The 24,892-nt window shown below is 35.7% G+C and overlaps 1 protein-coding gene across 1 annotated transcript in view; it reads right to left on the bottom strand.

Moving 5' to 3' along the window:
* Positions 1-828: 828 nt before the first annotated feature.
* POLQ (DNA polymerase theta) overlaps positions 829-24,892 on the bottom strand; it is a 104,687-nt gene continuing 80,623 nt past the window's right edge. The window contains 8 exon segments of the mRNA XM_036851791.1: positions 829-1,814; positions 2,267-2,382; positions 4,488-4,641; positions 10,496-10,524; positions 10,527-10,553; positions 10,556-10,618; positions 15,518-15,629; positions 18,317-18,501. Coding sequence (XP_036707686.1) covers positions 1,701-1,814; positions 2,267-2,382; positions 4,488-4,641; positions 10,496-10,524; positions 10,527-10,553; positions 10,556-10,618; positions 15,518-15,629; positions 18,317-18,501 — 800 coding nt within the window. The 3' untranslated portion in view covers positions 829-1,700.

The raw sequence follows: 24,892 nt of genomic DNA, 5'->3' as shown, positions 1-24,892 counted from the left end.
TTTGGGGATTAGGATGTGAACATTTGGGGAGGGGAGGTGCATTATTCTGCCTACAACAAAGGGCATCTGTTACTAACAGTGATTTGTAGACTGAAGAGCTACCATTGAAGTTTGAACTTTATGTGATTATTAAGTTAATATACCATGTTGACTGAAATTTGAATTGTGTTGTATGGACACTAGTGTTATTTAAGTAAACCATGGTAACTGGAATTTTTTCATAACTGAATCATGCAGAGCAAGGAGTGCCTGTTTTAAGCCCAGCTGATAGGTCAAAAAGGATGAGAAAATGCATGTAACCACACATGCAGAGCCATGGCTGCAGAAGATAAGGTGGAAGTGATCTATATGTCTGTGCTCATATTTGGAGAACACTCATGTAAATAGGTTGAGGTTTCTCTTGTGCTGGATTCTCAAGGCCGCCAGAATACTAACAGCACTGCAACTTTTCTGAGAAACGTTGTACAGGTGAATATGGAAAAAATTCGAGAAATAATGATATAACTTCCCTCTTACCTCTGTCGTCTTCTGCCACTTCCCCCAAGCACCAAAATATCTGAGGATCTTGTGCACTAATATCCAACTACTAATAGTGTATTACACTTTGTTTATAAAGCAACTGTCTTTTAAAATTCTGATGAATAAACATAAAAGAGCTCTTTGATCACTGATTAAGAATATAATAAACACTTCCTATGTGTACATTGTTGAGCAAACTATAGAATAAGTAAATGGATACACAGGCTTCTGATACTTAGACCAAACACAATTTTAAAAACTGAACTGCTGGTATAAAGTTTCTCATAAATTAATTTTATTAAAACAGCAAAAAAAAGTCAGTTATTCACCTCTGACTGGGATTATAAAGTACAATCTTTTAGTATGAGTATTCTCACCATGCCACAGAGAAAGAGGCACTGAGGGACTGGTGAGGGGGTGTTTTCCTTCTCTGGCAGTGCTATATTAAACTGCAGTATAAACATCTGATCTTAAGATCAGAATACCTCTTGAAGAGGTGTAGCTTGTTTTATAATACCTAAGTATTGGAAATATATTCATTGCATGAATTGGGAGAGGGAAAGGAAGAAGAAATGGCAATTCATGAAAATCCATTCCTAGACTACATCCATACCAAGTCTTACCACTTTATAGAATTCTTAAAATTACTAGCCAGTGCTATTTAAAAATACCACTTCAGAAGTCTTACACCGATACTGGATGAAAATCACACACAACACCTAACCCTGGTGGTTTATGTGAAACCAAATCCTTATCTGCCTCTGGCTCCTTCAGGGGTCTGTATCACCAGTGTCTGAATCCTGGTTGGGATGAAAATGACCCTGAGACAGCAGTTTCATTTTCTTCATGCTCAACCAGACAGATGAAGATCCAAAGTGCTAAGTACGTATTTCAAGCATGTGTTCTGAAACTGTTTAGAGCCACAGTAAACTATAAAAGACAATTTCATAGATACTCTTTGAGAGCGAATTAAACTTGATATTAAACATTAAACTTGATATTTTGCCTCAAAAAGTTTTTTCATACTACAGAAAATAAACTCATATATGTTCTGAAACTCTCACTATAAAATTACTATCATAAGTTCATCAAAACTTGAGGGTTTCTGTTTTCATGAAGTAGGTGAAAGGGTAATCTCTATTCTTTCCATGTGATTGTACCTACACCAGGCTTCCCTACAATCACACATCAAAGTCCTTCAGCTCTCCCCAGCTGGCACCTATTTTCACTTTCACTTTCAGTTTCACAGAGAGTTTTATGGCACTTTCCATTTCATTCTTGACAATCTGAGCTACCTACAAAGGAAGAAAAAAAAGAGGTTAACAAACTCTGCCCAATCAAAGAATGTCTGCCAGCCCACCCACTGAGGCGATAACCAGACTGGAGCTCTTTACCTCATGGTGCTTTAAAACTCTAAATTGGAAAAGGGCCAGGCACCCTACACTAGTCTGCACTGACAAGCAGAAAGCTCTGCCAGGTTCACTAGAATGCTCAGAGCTTCGAAATCCTCAGGGCAAGACTCCAAATTCTCATCTAACTTCTCGCAGACAAAAATATCCCTGCATCAGGGATTTCTTTTAAAATGAGTTTAAAGCTGAGCACTCTTAGCTCTTTCTCTACCCTTAAGGATTCTACTTTTCTATAGCCATCCTGGGGCTAGGGAAGGGTTCCAGAAATCTCATGCATCTTAGCCTTACCTACAGTGTCTCAGCTTTCTATAGAATGGACATGAACACTGCAAAAATACCTGAACAACATCCTCTTCTGCCACTTCATATAAGAGTTCATCATGGAGTTGAAGGATGAAGAAGCCTCCTCTGATGGGACAGAACATCCCTTGCAGTTTTCTCTTTGGTAACAATCCTACCCCATGAAAAAAGTAGCAAAACTGATCAGCATGTCACTGTGCTATGGGAGTATTTTTTTTTTTAAGAGAGATTTTGGGAAATTATAATTAAGAGATTAAAACACACAAAATTTGGAGCTATCAAGAAAATAACTAATTGCTGGCTGCCACCTAGCCCACCTATCAGGTAAACTCAAATCTCCACCTACCTCCTCCCAGAAATGAGGAGTCTAACAAAGACATCAGTAAATGGAGTTGATTGACACTCCTTGATGTCTTTTTCTGGCCAGAAGTGTCACCATGGTAGAACTGGTGATTCCCCAGTTGGACCACACACTCTAGACAAGTAATTCTAAACCTAGGGTCCAAATGTAGACTTCAGAGGATATACAGATTCCTTGAAGATATATGTAAGGGTCTATGTCTGTACATTTTTCTGTGGAGATGATGTATACCTTTTCAGAAGATTCTCAAAAAAACTCATGAATCCAAAAATGGTTAAAAAAAAATCACTGTATTATAGTTAGTCACTATTTCCTAACTAGTGGGCCTAGTGGTACAGATTATGCCCCTCTGATCACTAAAATAAGGTTCAACATTAATACTTTTAGAGTAACTGCCTTCCATTGTTTGCCCGTTTCTCAGAGCAGTCCTTCCTTTTCGCCATTCAAATTTCCTATACTTATTCTTCAGGACAGCACAAATACCGTCTCCCTCAATATCTGGTGCTTCCCTCAGAGAGAGTTCTTTAGCTGTCACTACCTGCAGCCCAAGTTTTCTCAGAGGTGGCTCTCACAGGGTAAGAGAACAAAGGCAGATGAGGCACGGCAAGTTGCTTCCATACCAGGGCTGCAAAGGCTGTGCATCTGTTTGCCAGTTTGGCTAAAATCTGATCTGACCCATTGGGCCCCACTTATCTTGCATCATTGGCTGTCTGGATGCTCTAGTTTTTCTGCTTTCTGATCATTATACCTTTGTCCTCTTGATTTCCCTTGGGTACTTGGCTTCTGACCCAGAATGCCATGATCCTCCTGTTCCCTGTGTGGTCTGCTTCCTCAGGCTGAGCTCCCTTTGATCCCACTGACCTACTACTGCCTTTAACTCAACATGACACAATCAAGTCATCCTCAGTGACATACCCACATTGTCTTCCACTCACTCTAAAGAGTGATACCACCTATATCTTCATTTTGACACTGCATCATTCTGCTGTGAAGAGTCAGGTAAATATTTCACAGTCAGGTATCATATCTTCCTTTCCTTAGCAGATTTAAAATTCAAACATAAGTTGACAACTTTTACTTCAAATCCTCCAAAGCACACAGTACAATGTGATTCCGCAAATAAGTTTGACCATACATCCTCTTTCTACAAATATAAGAGTGTGAATGTGTGCATGTGTTCATGGAAAGTCATGAACAGGAAAATCAACATCTTCTTAAGGTGTGTTCTGAGGACTGAAGAGGATCCCAGAGATTCTTTCAAAGCATCTGCAAAGTCAAATTATTTCCCCAATAACACCGAAAGGTTATTTTCCTTTTTCAGTCTCCTTCTTTCATAAGCGTACAGCAAGGTGGCCAATTATCTTGGTTTTAGCAATGAAAGTCCCACATCCTGGGAAACCATCGGTCTCCCACAGACTGGGACATTCATCATCCTCTACAGAGGATTTTCCAGAGATTACAGAACAGGTAATATTGCAACAAACTGAATGCAGAAAAATATATGAGATTCCAACTGTCATCTCTTAAGCCAGACATTAAAGAGATTTTCAGAAAAAATGAAACCACTCATCATGAATTTTTTTGTTGTTCTGAAAAAAATGTAGTTATTTTCATGAAAATATGTTACTTATGTCAACACATGGTGGGTTTATTATCATTATCTGTAAATGTTAATAAATGTTTTTAAATTCCCAGTTTTAATTTCTAATATGGTAAATATTAGTAGATATAACACACATAAACAAAAGCTCTTTGGGATCCTTTCTAAGAGTGTAAAGACATCATGAGACCAAAATGTTTGAGAACTGCTGAGAAATAAATATAAATCATTTCCCCTTTTCTTTTCTGATGTAATTAATCTCACCATGTTATAGCAAGGGCCTCATTTATGAACAAACCTGTTCTGTCATTTTGGAGCATACTCTCCCGATGACCATGAGATTTGAAGGTTGAGTAGAAGGTTTCTAATTGCTTCTGAATATTAACTGTGGCTATTTTGACAATATCAGCCGCAGAACCTTGGACTCTTGTGTTGATAGCCTGACGCTCAGCCTATGAAAAACAGCAATAACAGATACTCCATCAGACACGCCAGCATGGTTTCATACCTGCCCTTAGCGTCCACAGATTAGTGCTCACATGTGCAACCAGACTGGAAATCTGGAACTGAGATGTGACCCAGGGCATCCACTATAAGCTGTATCTTAAGAATAACAACCAGAATGATCCAGGGCTCTAGATTCTGGGCTATCATTCACATGAGGATAGACTAAACAGAAGAAGGTCAGATTGCTTCAGTTTAGAAATCTTCGACAGTTAGTTAGGAACCAAAAACTACATTACACTTGAAATGTATCTAGAAGTTCCATATTCTTTTTAAAAATATATTGTCAGTGTTCTAAACTTCACTTTAAAGGATCTATTCCTCAAAATACAATTCCTCTTAATCCTAAATAGATATAATTAGAATACCATTCTTTGTGATGTGGGTTGGAAGGTTTCAAGCACATCCCCCATATCAGTGGCCTCTCAGTCCTGTGTAGAGTTTGGCCACAGCAAGTCTGCAGCCTTCTGGTATGAATCAGAGCTTTTTATGGGCTATTGGGCCTAATCGTTAGCTGCTGGTGAAAATGCAGATCCTAGATCCCCAGGTATTAGATTAGAACTTCCCTGAAACTATTGCTGCCATGAGCTTCTTGGCAGGCAACCACAGCTGCTAAAAGTGAACAATCCTGGGGCAGTAGGAATAGGGGTCTAGGTTAATATCCAAGGTGTAATCTATCCATGAATATCACTCCTGTTGTTCCAAAAGGGCTCAGAAAATGGGAAGGGTCTACTCACTGGAGGGATCTATGTAACCTGAGAGGTATTCTCTAGCTCCCTGTCACCTGGGCCATATCCAACTCCTAGTATATTAAATACTGGTTACAGAGATAGACTTTTTACCTATTGTTTTGTCAAATGCTGATGAATCCGTTCTAAACTCACTCAGTTGTCACTGTTTAAAGAGTGACTGAATTTCAAAGTTCTGACTGCTCCCCTTCTTGAAACTATATGCCTCTGTGCAGTGGATTATGTTATTGTTGCTATTACTTGCTGCCTTTCTCTGTGAAGTCCCATGGCCCCCACCCATTGCCATGTGATTCAAAGTGGTTTTCACTCTAAAAGAATGGCCTTGACTTGTTTTGGCCAATAAAATGGGAGCAGAACTGACATACAGCACATGCAAGGAGTTTTAAAAGCTATCTAACACTGTCACAAAAAAGGGCTTATCCCAGGTAGGTACTTTTCTTTATTCTGAATTTTAGAATGAAGAAAATACAGAGCAGAGGCAGAGTCAACCCAGAGCCAAACTATAACATGAATTAAAAATAAATATTCTTATTATAAGTCACTGAAATATGGGAGTTGTTTTTACTGTGACACAAGCAAATATAACTAAAATATATAATTCATTCTTATGATACTGTACTTCCCTGATTCTATTCCAAAATAAGAAAACTTGGCAGTCTCAGCTTTGTGTCCCACAATCTCAGTCCCTTCTCATCACTAGAGTGTTTTCATATACATAAAAATATATATAGGTTTCTGGTAATAGGAGATTATGCCATTAGGACTAACCCTTCCACTGATAACCAGAAAAGGTGGTCAGAAAATGCCTCTTTGAATGAATCAGACAGGAAAAGGGAAGTGAAGAATTATAGAACCTAGAGAACTGGGAGAGAAAGGAAACCAAGGAGGTGATCCTGGCATTGGAGGCCATCCTTTCTCCCAGGGAAATCAACAGATTCCAGAAGAGGCAGCTGAGAGGCTAAGAAGCTGAGCAGAACTTGACGGTCTTGAAATATTTGGGTTCACAGCCCAACAAGTAGGAGGCCTGGTAAGGAGGTGAGATAATACAACTATTTTTATAGAAAACTAAGAAAAACAAAAGGCAATAGGAACAGACTACAGGGATTCAAGTATGAGCCATATTTGACTACAGACTATTATCAAACCCATTAGACTATAAAATGATCATGTTATCAAGAAAATAAAAGACAAAATTGAATATTTCGGCAGAGAACAAAATACCATAAGAACCAAATAGAAACTCTATAACCAAAAAAATTAAAACAACAGAACTTAAAGCATTTAAACAGTGCTTTCCCTATAGTTTGGTGTATGTGTGCAGTGGGGAGATAGTATTGACTTGGAGAGAAGATAAAAAGGCCTTCTGGGGCACTGGAAAAGTTCTATATCATTTAGAACCTAAAAGCTCAATAGTTGCTCAACAGCAAATTGAAGAGCAAATCAGCCAACTGAAATATAAGTTAGAAGAAAATATCCAGAATTAAGCGTGATGAAATATAAACATGGAACAGAGGATACAAAAAGTGAGGAATTAAAGAGAAAAGTTTTAAAAGTTTATAATAGAAGTTCCAGAAAGAGAGGAGAGATTTCGATGAAGCAATGACTGAAGAAGAAATGACTAAGAATTTTCCAAAATCAACAAAAGATCTCAAGGTGCAGATTCAAGAAGTCCTAACACCCTCAAAAACAGATCATTTAAACACACACACACACACACACACACACACACACACACAGGCACATGAAGTTACAAAAAAAAACCCAAAAACTTAAGCACATCACAGAAAATCTGCTGGAAACCACAAGGAAAGAAAAATACTGTATTAAAAGCAACCTAGAGAAAAAAGGCAGATTGCATTTAAAGAAGAAACAGACCAGGGATGGGCAAACTACAGCCTACAGGCCAAGTCTGGCCCATCTCGTGTTTCTGTAAATACAGCTCTACTGGAACGCAGCCACACTCACTCATTTATGTAGGGTCTATGGCTGCATCTGCACTAGAACAGCAGGCCTGAGTAGTTGTGATGGAGACCCTGCGGCCTACAAGCACATATTTAAGGGAGCTTACTTCTTCTGACACAGACACTATTAAAAAGCTAAAGGAAAGTTCTACTTATTGGTAAAATGTTTAAAATTTCCCTCTGAGACCTGAAAAGTGGCAAAGATACTCACTATCACTAACTCTATTCAACACTGTCCTAGCTAGTATGTCAAGCAAAAGTAAAAAAAAAAAAAAGAATAAGACTTGGAAAGACAGTTATAAAACTACTTTTTTTTTTCCAGATAATAACTGTGTAGATAGAATACCTAAAAGTATCTACAGATAAAATTTTGGAATTAGTAAGTAATGTTTGCAAGGTTTCTAGACAAAAGAACAACAATAAAGGCAATTATCTTTCTATACCAGCAGTAAAGGGTTAGAAAACGTAAAAAGGGAAGGAAAAGCATTAAAAATTTAAAAAGATGCCATTCACAACAGCATGAAACTTTTCCAATATCTAGCTATAAATTTAATAAAAACCTTGTAAGATCTCTTCCCCAAAACTATACATCATTAGTGAGAGAATTTTAAAAGACCTGAAGACCTAAATAAATGGACATATATAACATGTTTATTGACTGGAAAACTCAAATTTATAAATACGTCATTAATCCCATCTTGATCTATGAACTCAAGGCAACTGCAATTAAAAAATCCCAACAGGATTTTGTGTTTGTATGGAAATTCACAAGCTGCTTCTACAATTTATATGGAAATGCAGAGAACCAAGAATAGGTAAATATTCTTGGGGGAGAGAAAAAAAGCAAGTTGGGAAAACTTACTTTACCATATATCAAAACATAGTATTCAAGAAAAAGCAAATTAAAACTACAAGATACTACTTTACACCCACCAGAAAAGCCAAAATTATGTTAACTTAATAGCAAATGTTGGCAAGGATGCAGAGCAATGAGAACTCAAACTTATATGGGAGGACAAATTGCTACAACCACCATAAAACACAACGTGGCTTTATCTACTGAATTTGAAGATGAGAGCAATTCTATGTCTACCGCTTTACCAAACATTAACGGAAACATATGTGCACCAGGAACCTTGAACAAGAATAATCAAATCATCAAGATCCATAATAGAAACCCATCCAAACAGAAAGTTCTCCAAACTAGAAACCCATCAACAGAAAAATGGATAAATTGTGGTATATTCATATAACAGAGCTATATACCTACCCCAACATGAAACAACATAAATGACTTGCCTAATGTAATTTTGAGTGACAGAAGCTAAACACAGAATACATATATTTGATATATAGAGAGGTCAAAACAAAACCAGAGGGTTAGAGGTTATAGTGGTTATTACTGGGAAGGCAGTGGATGGTGATTAGGAAGAGGTATGAGGGGAGCTTCTGGGGTGCTGACAATATTCTATTTTTTGGTTTGTATGGTAGTTACATAGGTATAGCTCTATGATAATTTACTGAAATTTACATTTGTTTCTTGTGCTTTCTCTATGTATATTTTTCAGTACAGTAAAAGTTGAAATAAAATGTAAAACCAAACTAAACGAAAACCAAACAATAAATCTGGCTATATTATTCCATTTCTGATTCAGAGGGGCACAATTTTTATTTTCCTCAGCAAACAACATAATGAATCAGTTAGAACTCTGACTCTAAGGATTTGGTATAAAAAGTCTTACTCTCACATTTTTTAACTTCAAAAATATTAGTTTTTTTAAAACTTATATGGTTCATTAACATTAATCATTCTATCCTCCATTTTTTTCATTGTGTAAATACCAAAAACATAATCAATCCCTATTAGATCAAGCCCAAATTCTCAGCCTGCCATTAAAAGCCTTCCAATAGCTGATTCCATCTGACCAGTAGAAAATTATCTATTCCTAAGTGACAACTCAAACTTTCCACTCCTATCAGATTGGCTTCTAGCCAATCCTTACTCAAACTCTTAGTCACTTGTGATTATCTTTTTCTCATGCCCATCAATTAAATTTTAAATAGTCTTCAAGAATCTGTTTAAGTCCTACCTCCTCTAGAAGCCTAAATAACTGAGTATACATGCTACTTTTATATTTTTTTAGTTTGCTTTATCTCTTCCAATACATTTTAAGACTTACTTTTCCTAGTGCATCAACTACAGTGCCTACTTCACTTGGAGATATGGTAAAAGGCTGATAAATATCTGATGTCTGTATGTGGATATATGGGAGGCGAGAGAGTGAAGAAGTAACAAAACCCCAACTATTCCTCCATGGTCCTAAGAGCATTATTGCTCTGAGAGATTCTAGCTCAAGACAGTAGTTTAGCAATTTGGGGGCTGGATATTTTCATTACATACAATTGTGTAGTGGGCAACTGACACAAAAAGTATGGGGTAAGACAAAATACAACCAGTTAAATAGGAAGGTTTGGACTATAACAGAAACTTAAATGCTCAGATACACAAAATCTTTTTATGGATCCAATGAAAGAGATTCAATCATAATTTGAGTAAATACCATCAATACATCTTTTGAATGATATTAAAAATAGCCTTCTTTAATATTTTGGGTATCCTAATAAGCTCTGATGAGCCAGTGCTTTTAAATAAATAAACAAAAGGAATGAACCAAAAACTACCACAATTTCAATGACTGCTAATCTCTGAAGACACTGGCAATCTGGTTGTAATATGACAAATTAGTATATGATATCTGACACAAAGAACAATTAGCAAAGTAAGAATTAAGTTTATATATAACTTGTTACCAAAGCTAATAAATAACTGCTTACTTAAAACAGAACATTTTTAACTGAAATATTATTAAGTGAACCCATATTTACATTAGTCTCCTAAAGAGACTGTGTTCAGCAAATACTGGCATGTACCATCACTTCAGAAGTCCTTAAAAACAGAAGATCAATTAATATGGCTAGTGATCTCTAAAAGGGACATTAGCAGGTTCAGTCTTTGTGAAAAGTACATGTCATTAAAGTTAAAAATTTAAGTTTAAAATATTAAGTTAAAATCCAGAGAAATTTCAACATACGTGAGCTTTGTGATAAGGGTTGTTGTCTTGATTCCTGGTAAATATCTATGCCTCCCAAAATGGTCTGAACAAATCCATCTCTTCTACAATTCTTCACTGTCTCTCTCATGAAATGATTAATCCCTACAGAGAAAATGAAGAAATAATTGCAACCAATGTCCATCCTTAATCTCACTCACTAGTTTCAATATAGTGAAATATACCAAAACTTCACCATGATTAACATTAATATCACATCATCAAAATTTTGCATATAACCTTTCATTCACTTTTTCTTCCAGTTTATGAGAAATAACTGACACACATCGCTGTCAGCATGACAGTTTGCTTTACATATATTACGAAACAGTGCTCGTTTAGGCAGCACATATACATATATTGTGAAATGATTACCACAATAGATTTAATTAACACTCATCACCTCATATAGCCATGAAAGTTAGAAACAAGAGGGACTTTAGAAATGACATAATCTCTGTTTTTCAACCACCACCACCAACAACAAAAAATACAAAACTAAACTCCAGAACAACAGAGCAGGTACTAAAACCTAGATGGTTTTATTACAGGACCTTAAGACTATTCCATGCTACTTTTCACAGGGTTCTGTTCTTTGATCATACTAACCCTCTTTTACTCTTTGAGCTTATCTTTTCCAGGCTTAATACATTCCAACAGCTCCTTGTTACCATCTATGCTATGATTCAATAGGACCTAACTGAAACTAATTGCATGAAGTTGTAATATTTTATTAGAAAACTTACCACCAACTCACTTCTTAAAATTCAAAAAGACTACATATAGTATATTACTCAAACACATTCATATTCCCTATACCAGCATTCATCCTTTGCTACACAGGTCCGTTATTAGGTCTTATGACTCTCCAGAATGAACTCTTTGCTTCAGATGGGCCAGTCTCTTCATTGCTCATTCCTGTCTCTGAGCTAGAGAGGTTCTTCTCTCCTGGAACATTCTTTTTCTATACTCTTTAAAACACATTCAAGTACAGAGACTGCTAATCTATCTTTATTCTTTTGTGCAATTTCTGCTTTCTCACAGCTCTGCTCATCCTAAGTAATAAACACTAATGCCTCCCAATTAAAACCCCTCATTTGAGGATTTCTATTGTGTGGCTGGCACAGATTGTGAGTGAAAGGAAGGGGAGAAACCCTGCCAAGTGCAGCTGTTGGTGATATCTGACTACTAGCATAGGAATTTCAGAAAGCAATCAGGCTCTCATCTTCTCTTCAAGAATTACTGTGATACTGCTGAGTAAAGAGCAAAGAAAAGGATGAGATTTAAGAGACTACACCTCTATGAATTCTCTTACCTGACCCCTGTAGGAAGCCTTCAAATATTCAGAGATTGAAAGAACTACTTTAAAAAAACAATCAATGCTGAGGTATAATTTATGTACAATAAACAATGCTGAGATATAATTTACATACAATAAAAGGCACCCACTTCCGGTGAACAGTTTGATGCATTTTAACAAACGTATACACCCCTCTAACAACCACTACAAGATACAAAACATTTTAATCACCTTCACAGTCAGCTCCCCATTATCAGCCTCAAACACTAATGGATCTACTTTATTACACTGTATCTTTTTCATGTTCTTGAATTTCATAAATTACACTGTATGTTCTCACTTGTGTCTGCCTTCTCTTGCTAAGTAGCATTCCATTGAAGAGATATACCAAAATCTGTTTATCCATAATCCTGTTGACAGATATTTGTTCCTGTTAAAAAGGAGACAGGAGGGCCAAAATGGAGTCACTTGTGCTAAACCCTATGTCAGCAAACTAAGACTTAATACCTAACCAAATTGCAGCCTCAACACCCCCAGGAATATAACCTTTAACCAGTCAACCTGGTATTACATGGTCAGCACTAGTGAGGTTATCTGCCCAATAGGCCCTTCCATTCCCCTTAGGAGAGTGACCTTGCCTGAAACAATGCATTCTTTGCTAATATTTCCTTATCCACCTACCCCCTTTCTGCTTTTAAAAAACTTTCCTCTTCTACAGTTCAGTGGAGCTCCTTTCCAGTGCTAGATGGGATGTTGCCCGACTCATGAATCATTGAATAAAACCAATTTGATCTTTAATAAATTTACTCAGTTGATAAAGAAATGGAGTAATAGATACAGAGAACAAACAGATGGTTGCCAGAGGGGAGGGAGTTGAGGGGAGGAGAAAAATAGGTGAGGGAGACTAAGAGGCACAAACTTTCAGTTACAAAACACATGAGTCACAAGAATGAAATGTACAGTGTGGGGAATATAGTCAATAACTATGTAATATCTTTGTATGGTGACAGATGACAACTAGACTTACCATGGTGACCATTTTGAAATGTACAGAAATATCAAATCACTGTGTTGTATACCAGGAATTAACATAGTTTGTAGTTCAAATATACTTCAAAAACAAACTCATAGAAAAAGAGATTAGATTTGTGGCTACCAGAGTTGGGGAGTGGGAGGAGAGGGAATGGGTGATGGTGGTCAAAAGGTACAAACTTCCAGTTATAAGATAAATAAGTACTAGGAATGAAATGTACAACACGATAAAGCTAATTAACACTGTTGAATGTTATATATGAAAACTGTTAGAGAGCAAATCCTAAGAGTTCTCATCACAAGGAAAAAATCTTTTTTTTCTATTTCTTTAATGTTGTATCAATATGAGATGACGGACGCTCACTAAATCTATGTGGTAATCATTTCATGATGTATGTAAGTCAAATGATTATGCTGTACACCTTAAACTTATAAAGTGCTGTGTGTCAATTATAACTCAATAAAACTGGGGAAAATTTTTTTTAATTTACTCACTAGGAGTTTTGTTGTTTAACATTTCCAGTCTTTGGCTGTTATGAATAAAACTGCTATAACATTCACATACAAGTCTTTCTTTGGAAATATGTTTTCATTTTTCTTGGGCAACCATCCAACAGTAGAATTGCAGAATCATACAGTTAAGTGTATGTTTTACTTTATATGAAAGAGCCATATTGTCTTCCGAAGTGGTCGTACCATTTTACAACCAATCAGCAATGTAAAAGAGACACAATGTTTTTAAATTTTAGCATTCTAGTGTTTCTATAATGGTATCTCTTTGTGGTTTTAACTTGCTTTTCCCCGAGAACAAATGACGATAACACTTGATGTAGTTATTCACATATTTTCTTTTGTGAAGTGTCTGTTCAAATTTTTGAACTTTATTTTATTGCATGATTTACTTTCTAAGTATTGAGTTGTAAGAGTTCTTTATATATTCTGGATGCAAGTCCTTTGTTAGATAACAGGAACTATAAATATTTCCTCTCAGTCTGTGGCTTGACTTTATATTTTCTTAATGGTGTCTTTTATCAATATTTATTTTTTATGATTAATTCAGTGTTATTATCACCTAAGAAATTGTTGCCTACCTCAATGTCATAAAGCTCCTCTCCCTTTTCTTCTGCAAGATTGATAGTTCTAGTTTTTACTTTTAGGTCCGTGTTTCATATCAAGTTAATTTTTGAATATAGTATGAGATAAAAGTAGAAGTTCATTTTTTTACCATACTGGTATCCAGTTGTTCTAGCACCAGTTGTTGACATGACCATCTTTCCTCCACTGAATTACCATGGCAACTTTGTTGAAAATCAATTCACCATATATGTATAGGTCTATTTCCTGATGCTCTATTGTGTTTCATTGTCCCCTGCGTCTACCCTTATACCTATCTTGATTATTGTAGTTTTATAATAAATTTTGAAACCAAGGAGTGTAAGTAATCAACATTGTACTTTTCCCCAAAAAATTATTCTAGTTATTCCAGGCCCTTTGAATTTCCATATAAATTTAGAATCAGCTTGTTAAATTTGACACAAAAGTCTAATGATATTTTGATTGGAAATGCACTGAATCTATAGAACAATTTACAGAGAACCGTGATCATAACAATATTGTGCCTTCTAATAAATTAACATGGTAAACCTCACATTTACTTAAGTGTTCTTCAATTTCTCTCAGGATTGCTTTGGAGTTTTCAATAAAGTCTTGTACATACTCTGTTAAATTTATCCCAAGTATTTCATTTTTTGATGTTATTGTAAATGGTTTTATTTTTACTTCATTCACTAATTGTTTATTGCTAGTATATAAAAATACAACTGATCCAGGGACTTCCCTGGTGGTCCAGTGGTTAAGACACCACACTTCCATTGCAGGGGGCATGGGTTTCATCCCTGGTCGGGAACTATGATCCCGCATGCCATGCTGGCATGGCCAAAAAAAGGAAAAAAAAAAAAAAACAAAACTGATTTTTACAAACTGACCTTGTATGGTGGGAACCTGTGCCAAATTTACTTATTTGTTCTAGTAGTTGTTTCTGTTGAATTCACATGATTTTCTATGTACAAGACCATGTCATGTGTGAATAAAAGTTTTTCTTTTTGGGGACTGCGGACAGGGTTGATTACAAAGGGGCATAAAGGAACTCTTTGAGATGATGAGGTGATGGTTCCATACCTCAGCTGTAATGTAGACAGTATGATTGCGTGCATTTGTCAAAATTCATAGAACTATACAACTAAAAAAGGTGAATTTTATTGTGTGCAAATTACCTCAATAAACTGCCAAAAGAAGAGAGAATTTAAAATGGTGATATTCAAACTGCTCTATAAAAGCAATTTTTCTCTCACAGTTTCTGGTACATTTACTCAATGGTTTACTGTTTCAAGATAAAGCTATGTAAACCTAAAGCACAGGACAATTCCTACATTTTATAAGATTTTCACAACGACACAGTAGCATATACATCAACTTCATTTTGCTATTCCATTTCTGTCCCTACTTTTATGAAAAAAGCACATCTCTAAGGTTGACGTTATTTAATCAACAATGCTTGATGAAAACTTCTGTTAATAGAAAATTCTGTAACACAAATTTTTAAAAATATAATATGGAAAGAGAGTTGAGAAGAATAGTATCTAGAAGATAATTAACATTCAATGCTTCCTTACCGGTATATCTGGATTTGAAGGAGTCAATGTAAAAAGCAGCATCATTTTCTTTAATACCCATCTGCTCTCCCAAAGATTTAGCTCCCATTCCATAAATGATTCCATAGCAAATCTGAAAGGGACTCATCACACTCAGTAAGTAAATTATAGATCATAACTACATAAAATGTAAACATAAAAAGTTCATTAGGATTGAGATTTGGTAAACTTTTCATAGTGAGTCAAAGAAATGATTAGATTTGCTTTGGTGGGTTAGATCCATAGAAGCTGATATCCAGTGAGCGCCTTTACTGCCTTTTAGCAATACTTTTTGAGGTGTGGGGAGAAAGAGAAGAAGGGGCAGAATATGAATGAATATGAGTGTGTGTGTGTTAAGAAAATGACCCTAGTGGTTTAAAAGGAAATATTTCTGACTGTCATTTATCCAGAAGTCTTCAGAGAAGCTTTCTACTCCTAATACTTCATTAACTGCTGCTTAAAGAAGTGCCTAGGAGTCAGGAAAGAGAAGCATTACAAACATTCCTCTCCTCACCTTTGAATAGCACTAAAAAAGCAGGAAGAGTAGACTACATGGCTTCATAATAGGGAGGACGTCATTGGAAATAATATCCTCTTCATCTCACAGCCACCTGAAATCCCACAATTGCAGAATTCATTTGGGTTAAACACAAACTTTTGAGAAAATTTTGGGAGTAGTGGAGGAAAATGGTCTAAATAGGTCAATAAAGAAACTGATTTAGTAATAAATATTGCCTGGGTTCAAATCCTAGTTCCACCATTTACAAGAGGTATTATCTTGCACAATCTACCTTGTATCTCAGTTTCTTCAACTATAAAATGAGGACAGTAATACCTACATCATGAGTTTGTTAGGATTAGATGAGTTATTTTATATACGTGTGTATGTGCGCATGCGTGTGTGTGTGTGTGTGTGTGTGTGTCTGTGTGGTGTAGGATACCACCTGACATAAAGCAAGATCTATATAAATATTGTTAAATAAAATTTAAAAAGATAACTTGCAAAAAAATGATTATCAAAATCCAAAATACTTTCCAAAATAATTTTTTTTTTTAATTACATTGAGAGGGATTTTTTTCACTCCTGTTTTCTTTTCCTTTTTGGTCTTTTTACACTTTTTTTTCTTAATTCAGATATTACCTAGTGCTAGCTGATATCTCAGCAAGACTGAGATCTAGATTAGATGGTTCAGTGCATGGCAATTCAAGAAAAAAAAACTGGTGTAGCATAAACACTATTAAATCATGCAAGAACTTATTAAATAGAGGCAGCTATCATCAGTGTATAAACGTTTAGATTATGGAGTCAGAATGTCTAAGTTCTGTCATTCTGAACTTATCCTGGCTCTACCACTTATAGCTATATGACCTTAAGCAAACTACTAACTTTCTGTGCCTTGGTTTCCTCCTATGTAAAATGGGAATAATAATAATAAAACCTATTTCGTGTATTTACTACGAGGATTAAATATTGGAATATTACCTATTTAACTTAGGGTTTGATTCTTGCTAAATGCAGGATTTAATCTGAGAGGATTAAATAGAGAGGACAAAGCTGGCTTTCTAAATAGTGGAAGAAACAAGTGTTGGTGCTAAACAGGCAGTGGTGAGAGGAAGTGTTTCATGCCTAATGAGCTAGTCAAGAATCACAGCTGTGAGTAACAAGAAGTGTAAATGTAAAACTAGTAAAGCAGGATCTTAGAGGTGGTATGCCTTTACCTCAGCCAACAATCCTGCTCTCTTGAAAGGGCATCAGATTTCCCACAGGTCATGTGATAAGCAAATATCAGTGTTAATTTAGGCCAGGGAACAGTGTGAATGTGGCCTTTGATTTTCCCTGTGCCCAAGAGTCATCCAGAAGTAGTAACTAATATGGGCTCATGTGAAAAGTCCAAGGGCAGTATGAAGTTTCACAGGCAGATTAGCTAACCAATGGGCTCAAAAAACTAAAAAGCTGGGTTTCCCTGGTGGCGCAGTGGTTAAGAATCTGCCTGCCAATACAGGGGACACGGGTTCAATCACCAGTCCGTGAAGATCCCACATGCCGCGGAGCAGCTAAGCCCGTGCGCCACAACTACCGAGCCTGCGCTCTAGAGCCCATGAGCTACAACTACAGAGCCCGCGTGCCGCAACTACTGAAGCCCGCGTGCCTAGAGCCCGTGCTCCGCAACAAGAGAAGCCACTGCAATGAGAAGCCCGTGCACCGCAACGAAGAGTAGCCCCTGCTCACCACAACTAGAGAAAGCCTGTGAGCAGCAACGAAGACCCAACACAGCCAAAAATAAATAAATAAAATAAATTTATTTTTAAAAAAAATAATAAATAAATCTTAAAATAACTAAAAAGCTAATAGTTATTGATTATAATCCGCAGCTCAGCAATATTTATTTTTCAACAAACATTCAGAGAGCACCCTTCTATGAAAGGCACCGTGGCTCAATGTGTGTGAATATAAAAAGATAAATATATGTGTGCTTACAGGCTAGAGATTTTAAAAATACACACACACACACACAATATCTACCACCACCACCACAATATCTACCACTAATGCATATAGATTTCCCAGAACTAAGTAGGCTCGGACTAAGTCTACCTGATTCTTTCTATTGACTCTACAAAGGAAAATATGAATACCATGAGACAGGCTCAGATGAATGTTGTGAAAAATCCAAAGAGGGAGAAATCACTCCTCAACCACAAATGACTGAGATAGTTAAAAAAATTTTTTTTGAATTGTAAAAATTCTCATTTATGTTAAACATGTTCAGTAAAGACCACCTGTTTTGCTTGTTGCCTCAGATCATCCCCAACAGACTCTGGCTCAATCATCTTCCATTCAGCTGCAATACTCCTGAAAACATCAGCTCCAGTGTTTAGTACTTGAATGAGATGATGATCGTGGGATAAATGAGCCAAGATCCTCAGCTCAAGTTGAGAGTAATCAGCAGCTAATATTAAACCACCTGAAATAGAAATGATTTTAGAAAAGTCAGTACAAAGACAAAACCAAGTTTTATAACACTGAGCAGGATGACAGAAATTTAGTTCCAACATACAACCGTGAGATCATGTAAAAAAGCTCAAACCAGAAAAAGCTAAAACCTTGCTCTTAATATGATGCAATTCAGCTCTGTAACATGTAAAAATTTTTTGCTTAGCTTTCAAGGATATGTAATATATGTAAAGCCACCCTTGACCTCTGCCCGTTACCACTGTGGTAGTGCTTTCCTCAGTGTTCCTATAGCACTGACACATAATCTAAAATGGTTCTTTCATGCCTCTCCCATGTAACACTGAGCCATTAGGGATGGGAGACAATCCTCCTTTGCATTCTACAGAAATGCCCAGTTCCTGGTACCTAATAGGTCCTTAACAAATGGTTGTTGAAGGAATGAATGAATAAGTGAATAAAGAAACTGGTTTCTAATGTGTGTTGACATTTTAAGGGGGCTGGAGAGAAATGTGTGCTCTGCTTTGAAAATAAACTTGTTCAACAAAAAACGGTCAAGTGGCCTGTGTGTGAAAAAGAGTATTCAAATAATTAAGAGGATTCAAATAACTTATCTATGGACTAGAAATGACTGGCTATGCATGGCAAAAACAAAATAAAACAAGCAAAAACATGGTTAAAGAAAAAGTAGAAAAATATTTGCAACTGATATCACAAAGGACTCATTGCTATATTGTATAAAAGAGGTGCTGTAAATCAAGAACAAAATATAAACAAGCAATTCACAGAACTAATAAAAACAAAAGAACCTTAAACCTATTAAAGAATGCTTAACTTCATTCACAATAAAAGAAATGCAAATTAACTCTATAACAAGAAACAATTCTTTTCTACTTGTAAAAATCCAGAGGTTGGATGGCACATTCTGTGGCAAGGCTGTGGAGAAAGAAACACTCATACATTGTTACTTGGAAGTAAATGGTAACTGTGTCCCATTAGATGGCAATTTGACAATATCTATCAAAATTAAACAGGTTTTTTTACTCTGTAACTCAGTAAACAAGCCCACAGGCTGCTGCAAAGATTATCTGCACACAGATTAAACTGGTTTACATTCAAGTTTCTTTACTGATAATCACAAGTCTTCAGCATAAAAATATTAAACAAAAAAACAAAGCAAACAACAGTGTATATGGAATGCTTATGCTTGTGTAAGAACAGAGGAAGAAAATAGTACATATTCATATTTGCTTGTATCTGCATAAAGAAATACTGGAAGGATATATAAGAAACTCAAATATGTAATTAACTATAAGAGTTGTACATAACAGGGTAGCTAGGACAGGGAAGGAAGCAAAGTTTCTCAACATATACCTTTTATATATTTTGATTTCTGAACTATGTGAATGAATAACCAATTCAAAATATATAAATACTGATTTGAAACAAATGACCACAACTTTTATGGCCTTTCTGCCCTAAACAAAATAAAACTGGACAAACTATATGAAATAACAGTTTTCAGATGTTGGACAATAGGCAATGCAGGACTACAATCCCTGAGAAAGGGGAAGGAGAGGGGAGATAAGAGGAGCCATGCAACTGTCTCAAGTTTATGAATGGAGGCAGAGCAGGGAAAGAGATGAAACAAAGCACTGTGGTCTCTGAGCTGGAAGAAGAAAGTGTAATTTGGGCCTGCTGAGGCTGCTAGAACTTGTGAAATTTGGAGAGAAAGGAACTGTGCATAAAAGGATCACCAGAAATACGCACAGTAATCCCTTTGGATTTTTGACCAAATACTAAACTGTGCAGGGAGAAAGTTCAGAGAACCAGGCAAAGAACAAACACTAAAGAAATAGCTATTATCAAAGTTCAGCTGTCAGCTGAACTACTTGAACAACATACTCTTGAATGTTGAAAGATGTTCACACTCTGACCAGACTGAGTGGAGAAACCCTGCTGAACAACTTGAGCACAAAGTAGAGACCGCAGTAAGGCCAAACCTTACAATGAAGGTTAATCTAGCCCTAGAGTAAAGGCTACTCTAAACATCTGCTCACTAAGCTTTAAAAGTCTCAAAATGATCAAGCTGATGTGAAAGTAAATTAACTGCCTGCCAGAAGAAAATGCTATAAATGAAGACTACAAAATCCAAAGAGTTAACAATGTAGTAACCATAATGTTCAGCATACAATAAAAAAATACTAGACATATGAAGAACCAGGAAAATCTAACTCTAACTAGGAGAAAATTCAGTCAGTAGAAAAATGACTCAGAAATTACAGAGATGACGGAATTTTAATATGTTCAGGAATTTAAAGAAATATAAAAATGATGATGGAACAAATAGTGAATTACAATAAAGTAATGAAAACTATATAAAAAATTAACATTCTAAAACTGAAAATACAATATCTGAAATATAAAATTCACTAAAAGGATATGACAGCAATTAGACACTGTAGAAGAAAAGATCAGTCAACATTAAAACAGTCAATAGAAAATATCCATTGCAGTACAGAGTTTAAAAAAATGAAGAGAGGGGAATAAAGAAGAAAAGAAAAAAAGGTTCAGTGATCTGTGGGACTATACTAAGTGGTATTACACATGTATATTTGGAGTAATAGGAAAAAAGGGCAAAATAGGGACAAAAATATTATAAGAAATAATGGTTGAAAATGTTCCAAATTTAATGAAAAATATAAGCACATAGATTAAGAAGAAGAAAAAAAAAAAACCTAAGTGAACTCAGGAAATTCGGCAAACTCAAAAGCCCAAATAGTAAAGCATAAAAAACCACCCAGAGACTCACACCCAAATTGAATTGCTAAAACTGAATAACAAATTTAAAGAATCAAAAAAGCATCCTGGGAAAAAATATATTATACTTGGAGGAATAGCAAGAAAAATAGTGGTGTACTTCTCATCAGAAATAATGCAAACCATAAGCTAATGGAAATATATATTTAAAGTGCTAAAAGAGAAGGACTATAAACCCATAAATCTATGTCAAATAAAAAAATCTTACAAAAGTGAGGATAAAATAGAGACATTTAGACATGGAAATACTAAGAGAAATCACTGTCAGTAGAACTGCACTACAAAAAAAACCTTAAAGAAGTACTCTGGGTGAAGAAAATTGATAATAGATGGAAACTTGAGTCTACTTCAAAGAACAAAGAGTGCCAGGAAGGGTAAAAAAGTGAACAGATAGAAAAGACACTTTTGTTTCTTGATTTCTTTGAAAGGTCATAACTGTTTACAGCAAAAAACAACTATATAGCAAAGTTTATAATAGTCATAGAAGTTAAATGTATTACAAAAAATGGGAAATGGAAAAACACTCCTTACGTTACGGATGAAGTGGTACAAAATTATTTGAAGCTAGACTGTGATGTGATGCATATTGTAAACTCTAAACTATCTAAGATATAGAGTTAAAAAGATAATAGAGGAAATAAAACAATAACAAAAATAGTCATTTACAGTTTTTAAAAAAGAATAAAGAACAGATAGAACAAACTACAAATGACAAGACTTAAATCCAACCACATATCAAGAATTATTTTTATTTTTTTTTAACATCTTTATTGGAGTATAATTGCTTTACAATGATGTGTTAGTTTCTGCTTTATAACAAAGTGAATCAGCTATACATATACATATGCCCCATATCTCCTCCCTCTTGCATCTCCCTCCCACCCTCCCTATCCCACCCCTTTAGGTGGTCACAAAGCACTGAGCTGATCTCCCTGTGCTATGCGGCTGCTTCCCCCTAGTATCTATTTTACATTTAGTAGCATATATAAGTCCAGGCCACTCTCTCAATTCATTCCAGCTTACACTTCCCCCTCCCTGTGTCCTCAAGTCCATTCTCTATGTCTGCGTCTTTATTCCTGTCCTGCCCCTAGGTTCATCAGAACCATTTTTTTTTTTTAGATTCCATATATATCTGTTAGCATACGGTATTTGTTTTTCTCTTCCTGACTTACTTCACTCTGTATGACAGACTCTAAGTCCATCCACCTCACTACAAATAACTCAATTTCGTTTCTTCTTATGGCTGAATAATATTCCATTGTATATATGTGCCACATCTTCTTTATCCATTCATCTGTCGATGGACACTTAGGTTGCTTCCATGTCCTGGCTACTGTAAATAGAGCTGCAATGAACACTGTGGTACATGACTCTTTTTGAATTATGGTTTTCTCAGGGTATATGCCCAGTAGTGGGATTGCTGGGTCGTATGGTAGTTCTATTTTTAGTTTTTTAAGGACCCTCCATACTGTTCTCCATAGTGGCTGTATCAGTTTACATTCCCACCAACAGTGCAAGAGTGTTACCTTTTCTCCAGCATTTATTGTTTGCAGATTTCTTGATGATGGCCATTCTGACCAGTGTGAGGTGATACCTCATTGTAGTTTTGATTTGCATTTCTCTAATGATTAATGATATTGAGCATCCTTTCATGTGTTTGTTGGCAATCTGTATATCTTCTTTGGAGAAATGTCTATTTAGGTCTTCTGCCCATTTTTGGATTGGGTTGTTTTTTTGATATTGAGCTAAATGAGCTGCTTGTAAATTTTGGAGATTAATCTGTTGTCAGTTGCTTCATTTGCAAATATTTCCTCCCATTCTGAGGGTTCTCTTTTCGTCTTGTTTATGCTTTCCTTTGCTGTGCAAAAGCTTTTAATTTTCATTAGGCCCCATTTGTTTATTTTTGTTTTTAGTTCCATTTCTCTAGGAGGTGGGTCAAAAAGGATCTTGCTGTGATTTATGTTATAGAGTGTTCTGCCTATGTTTTCCTCTAAGAGTTTGATAGTGTCTGGCCTTACATTTAGGTCTTTAATCCATTATGAGTTTGTTTTTGTGTATGGTATTAGGGAGTGTTCTAATTTCATTCTTTTACATGTAGCTGTCCAGTTTTCCCAGCACCACTTGTTGAAGAGGCTGTCTTTTCTCCACTGTATATTCTTGCCTCCTTTATCAAAGATAAGGTGACCATATGTGCGTGGGTTTATCTCTGGGCTTTCTATCCTGTTCCACTGATCTATATTTCTGTTTTTGCGCCAGCACCATACTGTCTTGATTACTGTAGCTTTGTAGTATAGTCTGAAGTCAGGGAGCCTGATTCCCCCAGGTCCGTTTTTCTTTCTCAAGATTGCTTTGGCTATTCGGGGTCTTTTGTGTTTTCATACAAATTGTGAAATTTTTTGTTCTAGTTCTGTGAAAAATGTCATTGGTAGTTTGATAGGGATTGCACTGAATCTGTAGATTGTTTTGGGTAGTATAGTCATTTTCACAATGTTGATTCTTCCAATCCAAGAACATGGTATATCTCTCCATCTGTATCATCTTTAATTTCTTTCATCAGTGTCTTATAGTTTACTGTATACAGGTCTTTTGTCTCCTTAGGTAGGTTTATTCCTAGATATTTTATTCTTTTGTTGCAGTGGTAAATGGGAGTGTTTCCTTAATTTCTCTTTCAGATTTTTCATCATTAGTGTATAGGAATGCAAGAGATTTCTGTGCATTAATGTTGTATCCTACTACTTTACCAAATTCATTGATTAGCTCTAGTAGTTTTCTGGTAGCATCTTTAGGATTCTCTATGTATAGTATCATGTCATCTGCAAACAGTGACAGCTTTACTTCTTCTTTTCCAATTTGGATTCCTTTTATTTCTTTTTCTTTTCTGACTGCTGTGGCTAAAACTTCCAAAACTATGTTGAATAATAATGGTGAGAGTGGACAACCTTGTCTTGTTCCTGATCTTAGTGGAAATGGTTTCAGTTTTTCATCACTGAGAACGATGTTGGCTGTGGGTTTGTCATATATGGCCTTTATTATGTTGAGGTAAGTTCCCTCTATGCCTACTTTCTGGAGGGTTTTTATCATAAATGGGTGTTGAATTTTGTCGAAAGCTTTTTCTGCATCTATTGAGTTGATCATATGGTTTTTCTCCTTCAATTTGTTAATATGGTTTACCACATTGATTGATTTGCATATATTGAAGAATCCTTGCATTCCTGGGATAAACCTCATCAAGAATTATTTTAGATAGTTAACTAAACACTACATTTAAATGGCAGAAATTTTCAGGTTAAATCCATATACATTGAATTTAAATTAATTTTACAATTTTAAACAGAATCAGTATAAAATATTGTTGTGTTAAACACAATTTTATTATTTAGGTAAGAATAAATAAATATCATGAAATATTATTTGGCCTTAAGAAAGAAAGAAATTCTGACACGATAGCTACAACATGAATAAACCTTGAAGACACTATGCTACGTGAAATAAGCCAGGCACAAAAGTACAAATATTATATGATCTTGAGTGGTCAAATTCATAGGGACAGAAAATAGAATGGTGGCTGCCAGGGGCTGTGGGAG

Source organism: Balaenoptera musculus, chromosome 4, assembly GCF_009873245.2.
Source record: "Balaenoptera musculus isolate JJ_BM4_2016_0621 chromosome 4, mBalMus1.pri.v3, whole genome shotgun sequence".
Taxonomy (NCBI): domain Eukaryota; kingdom Metazoa; phylum Chordata; class Mammalia; order Artiodactyla; family Balaenopteridae; genus Balaenoptera; species Balaenoptera musculus.
Note: the sequence above shows the minus strand (reverse complement) of the source record. Positions and strands in the feature narration are given on the sequence as shown.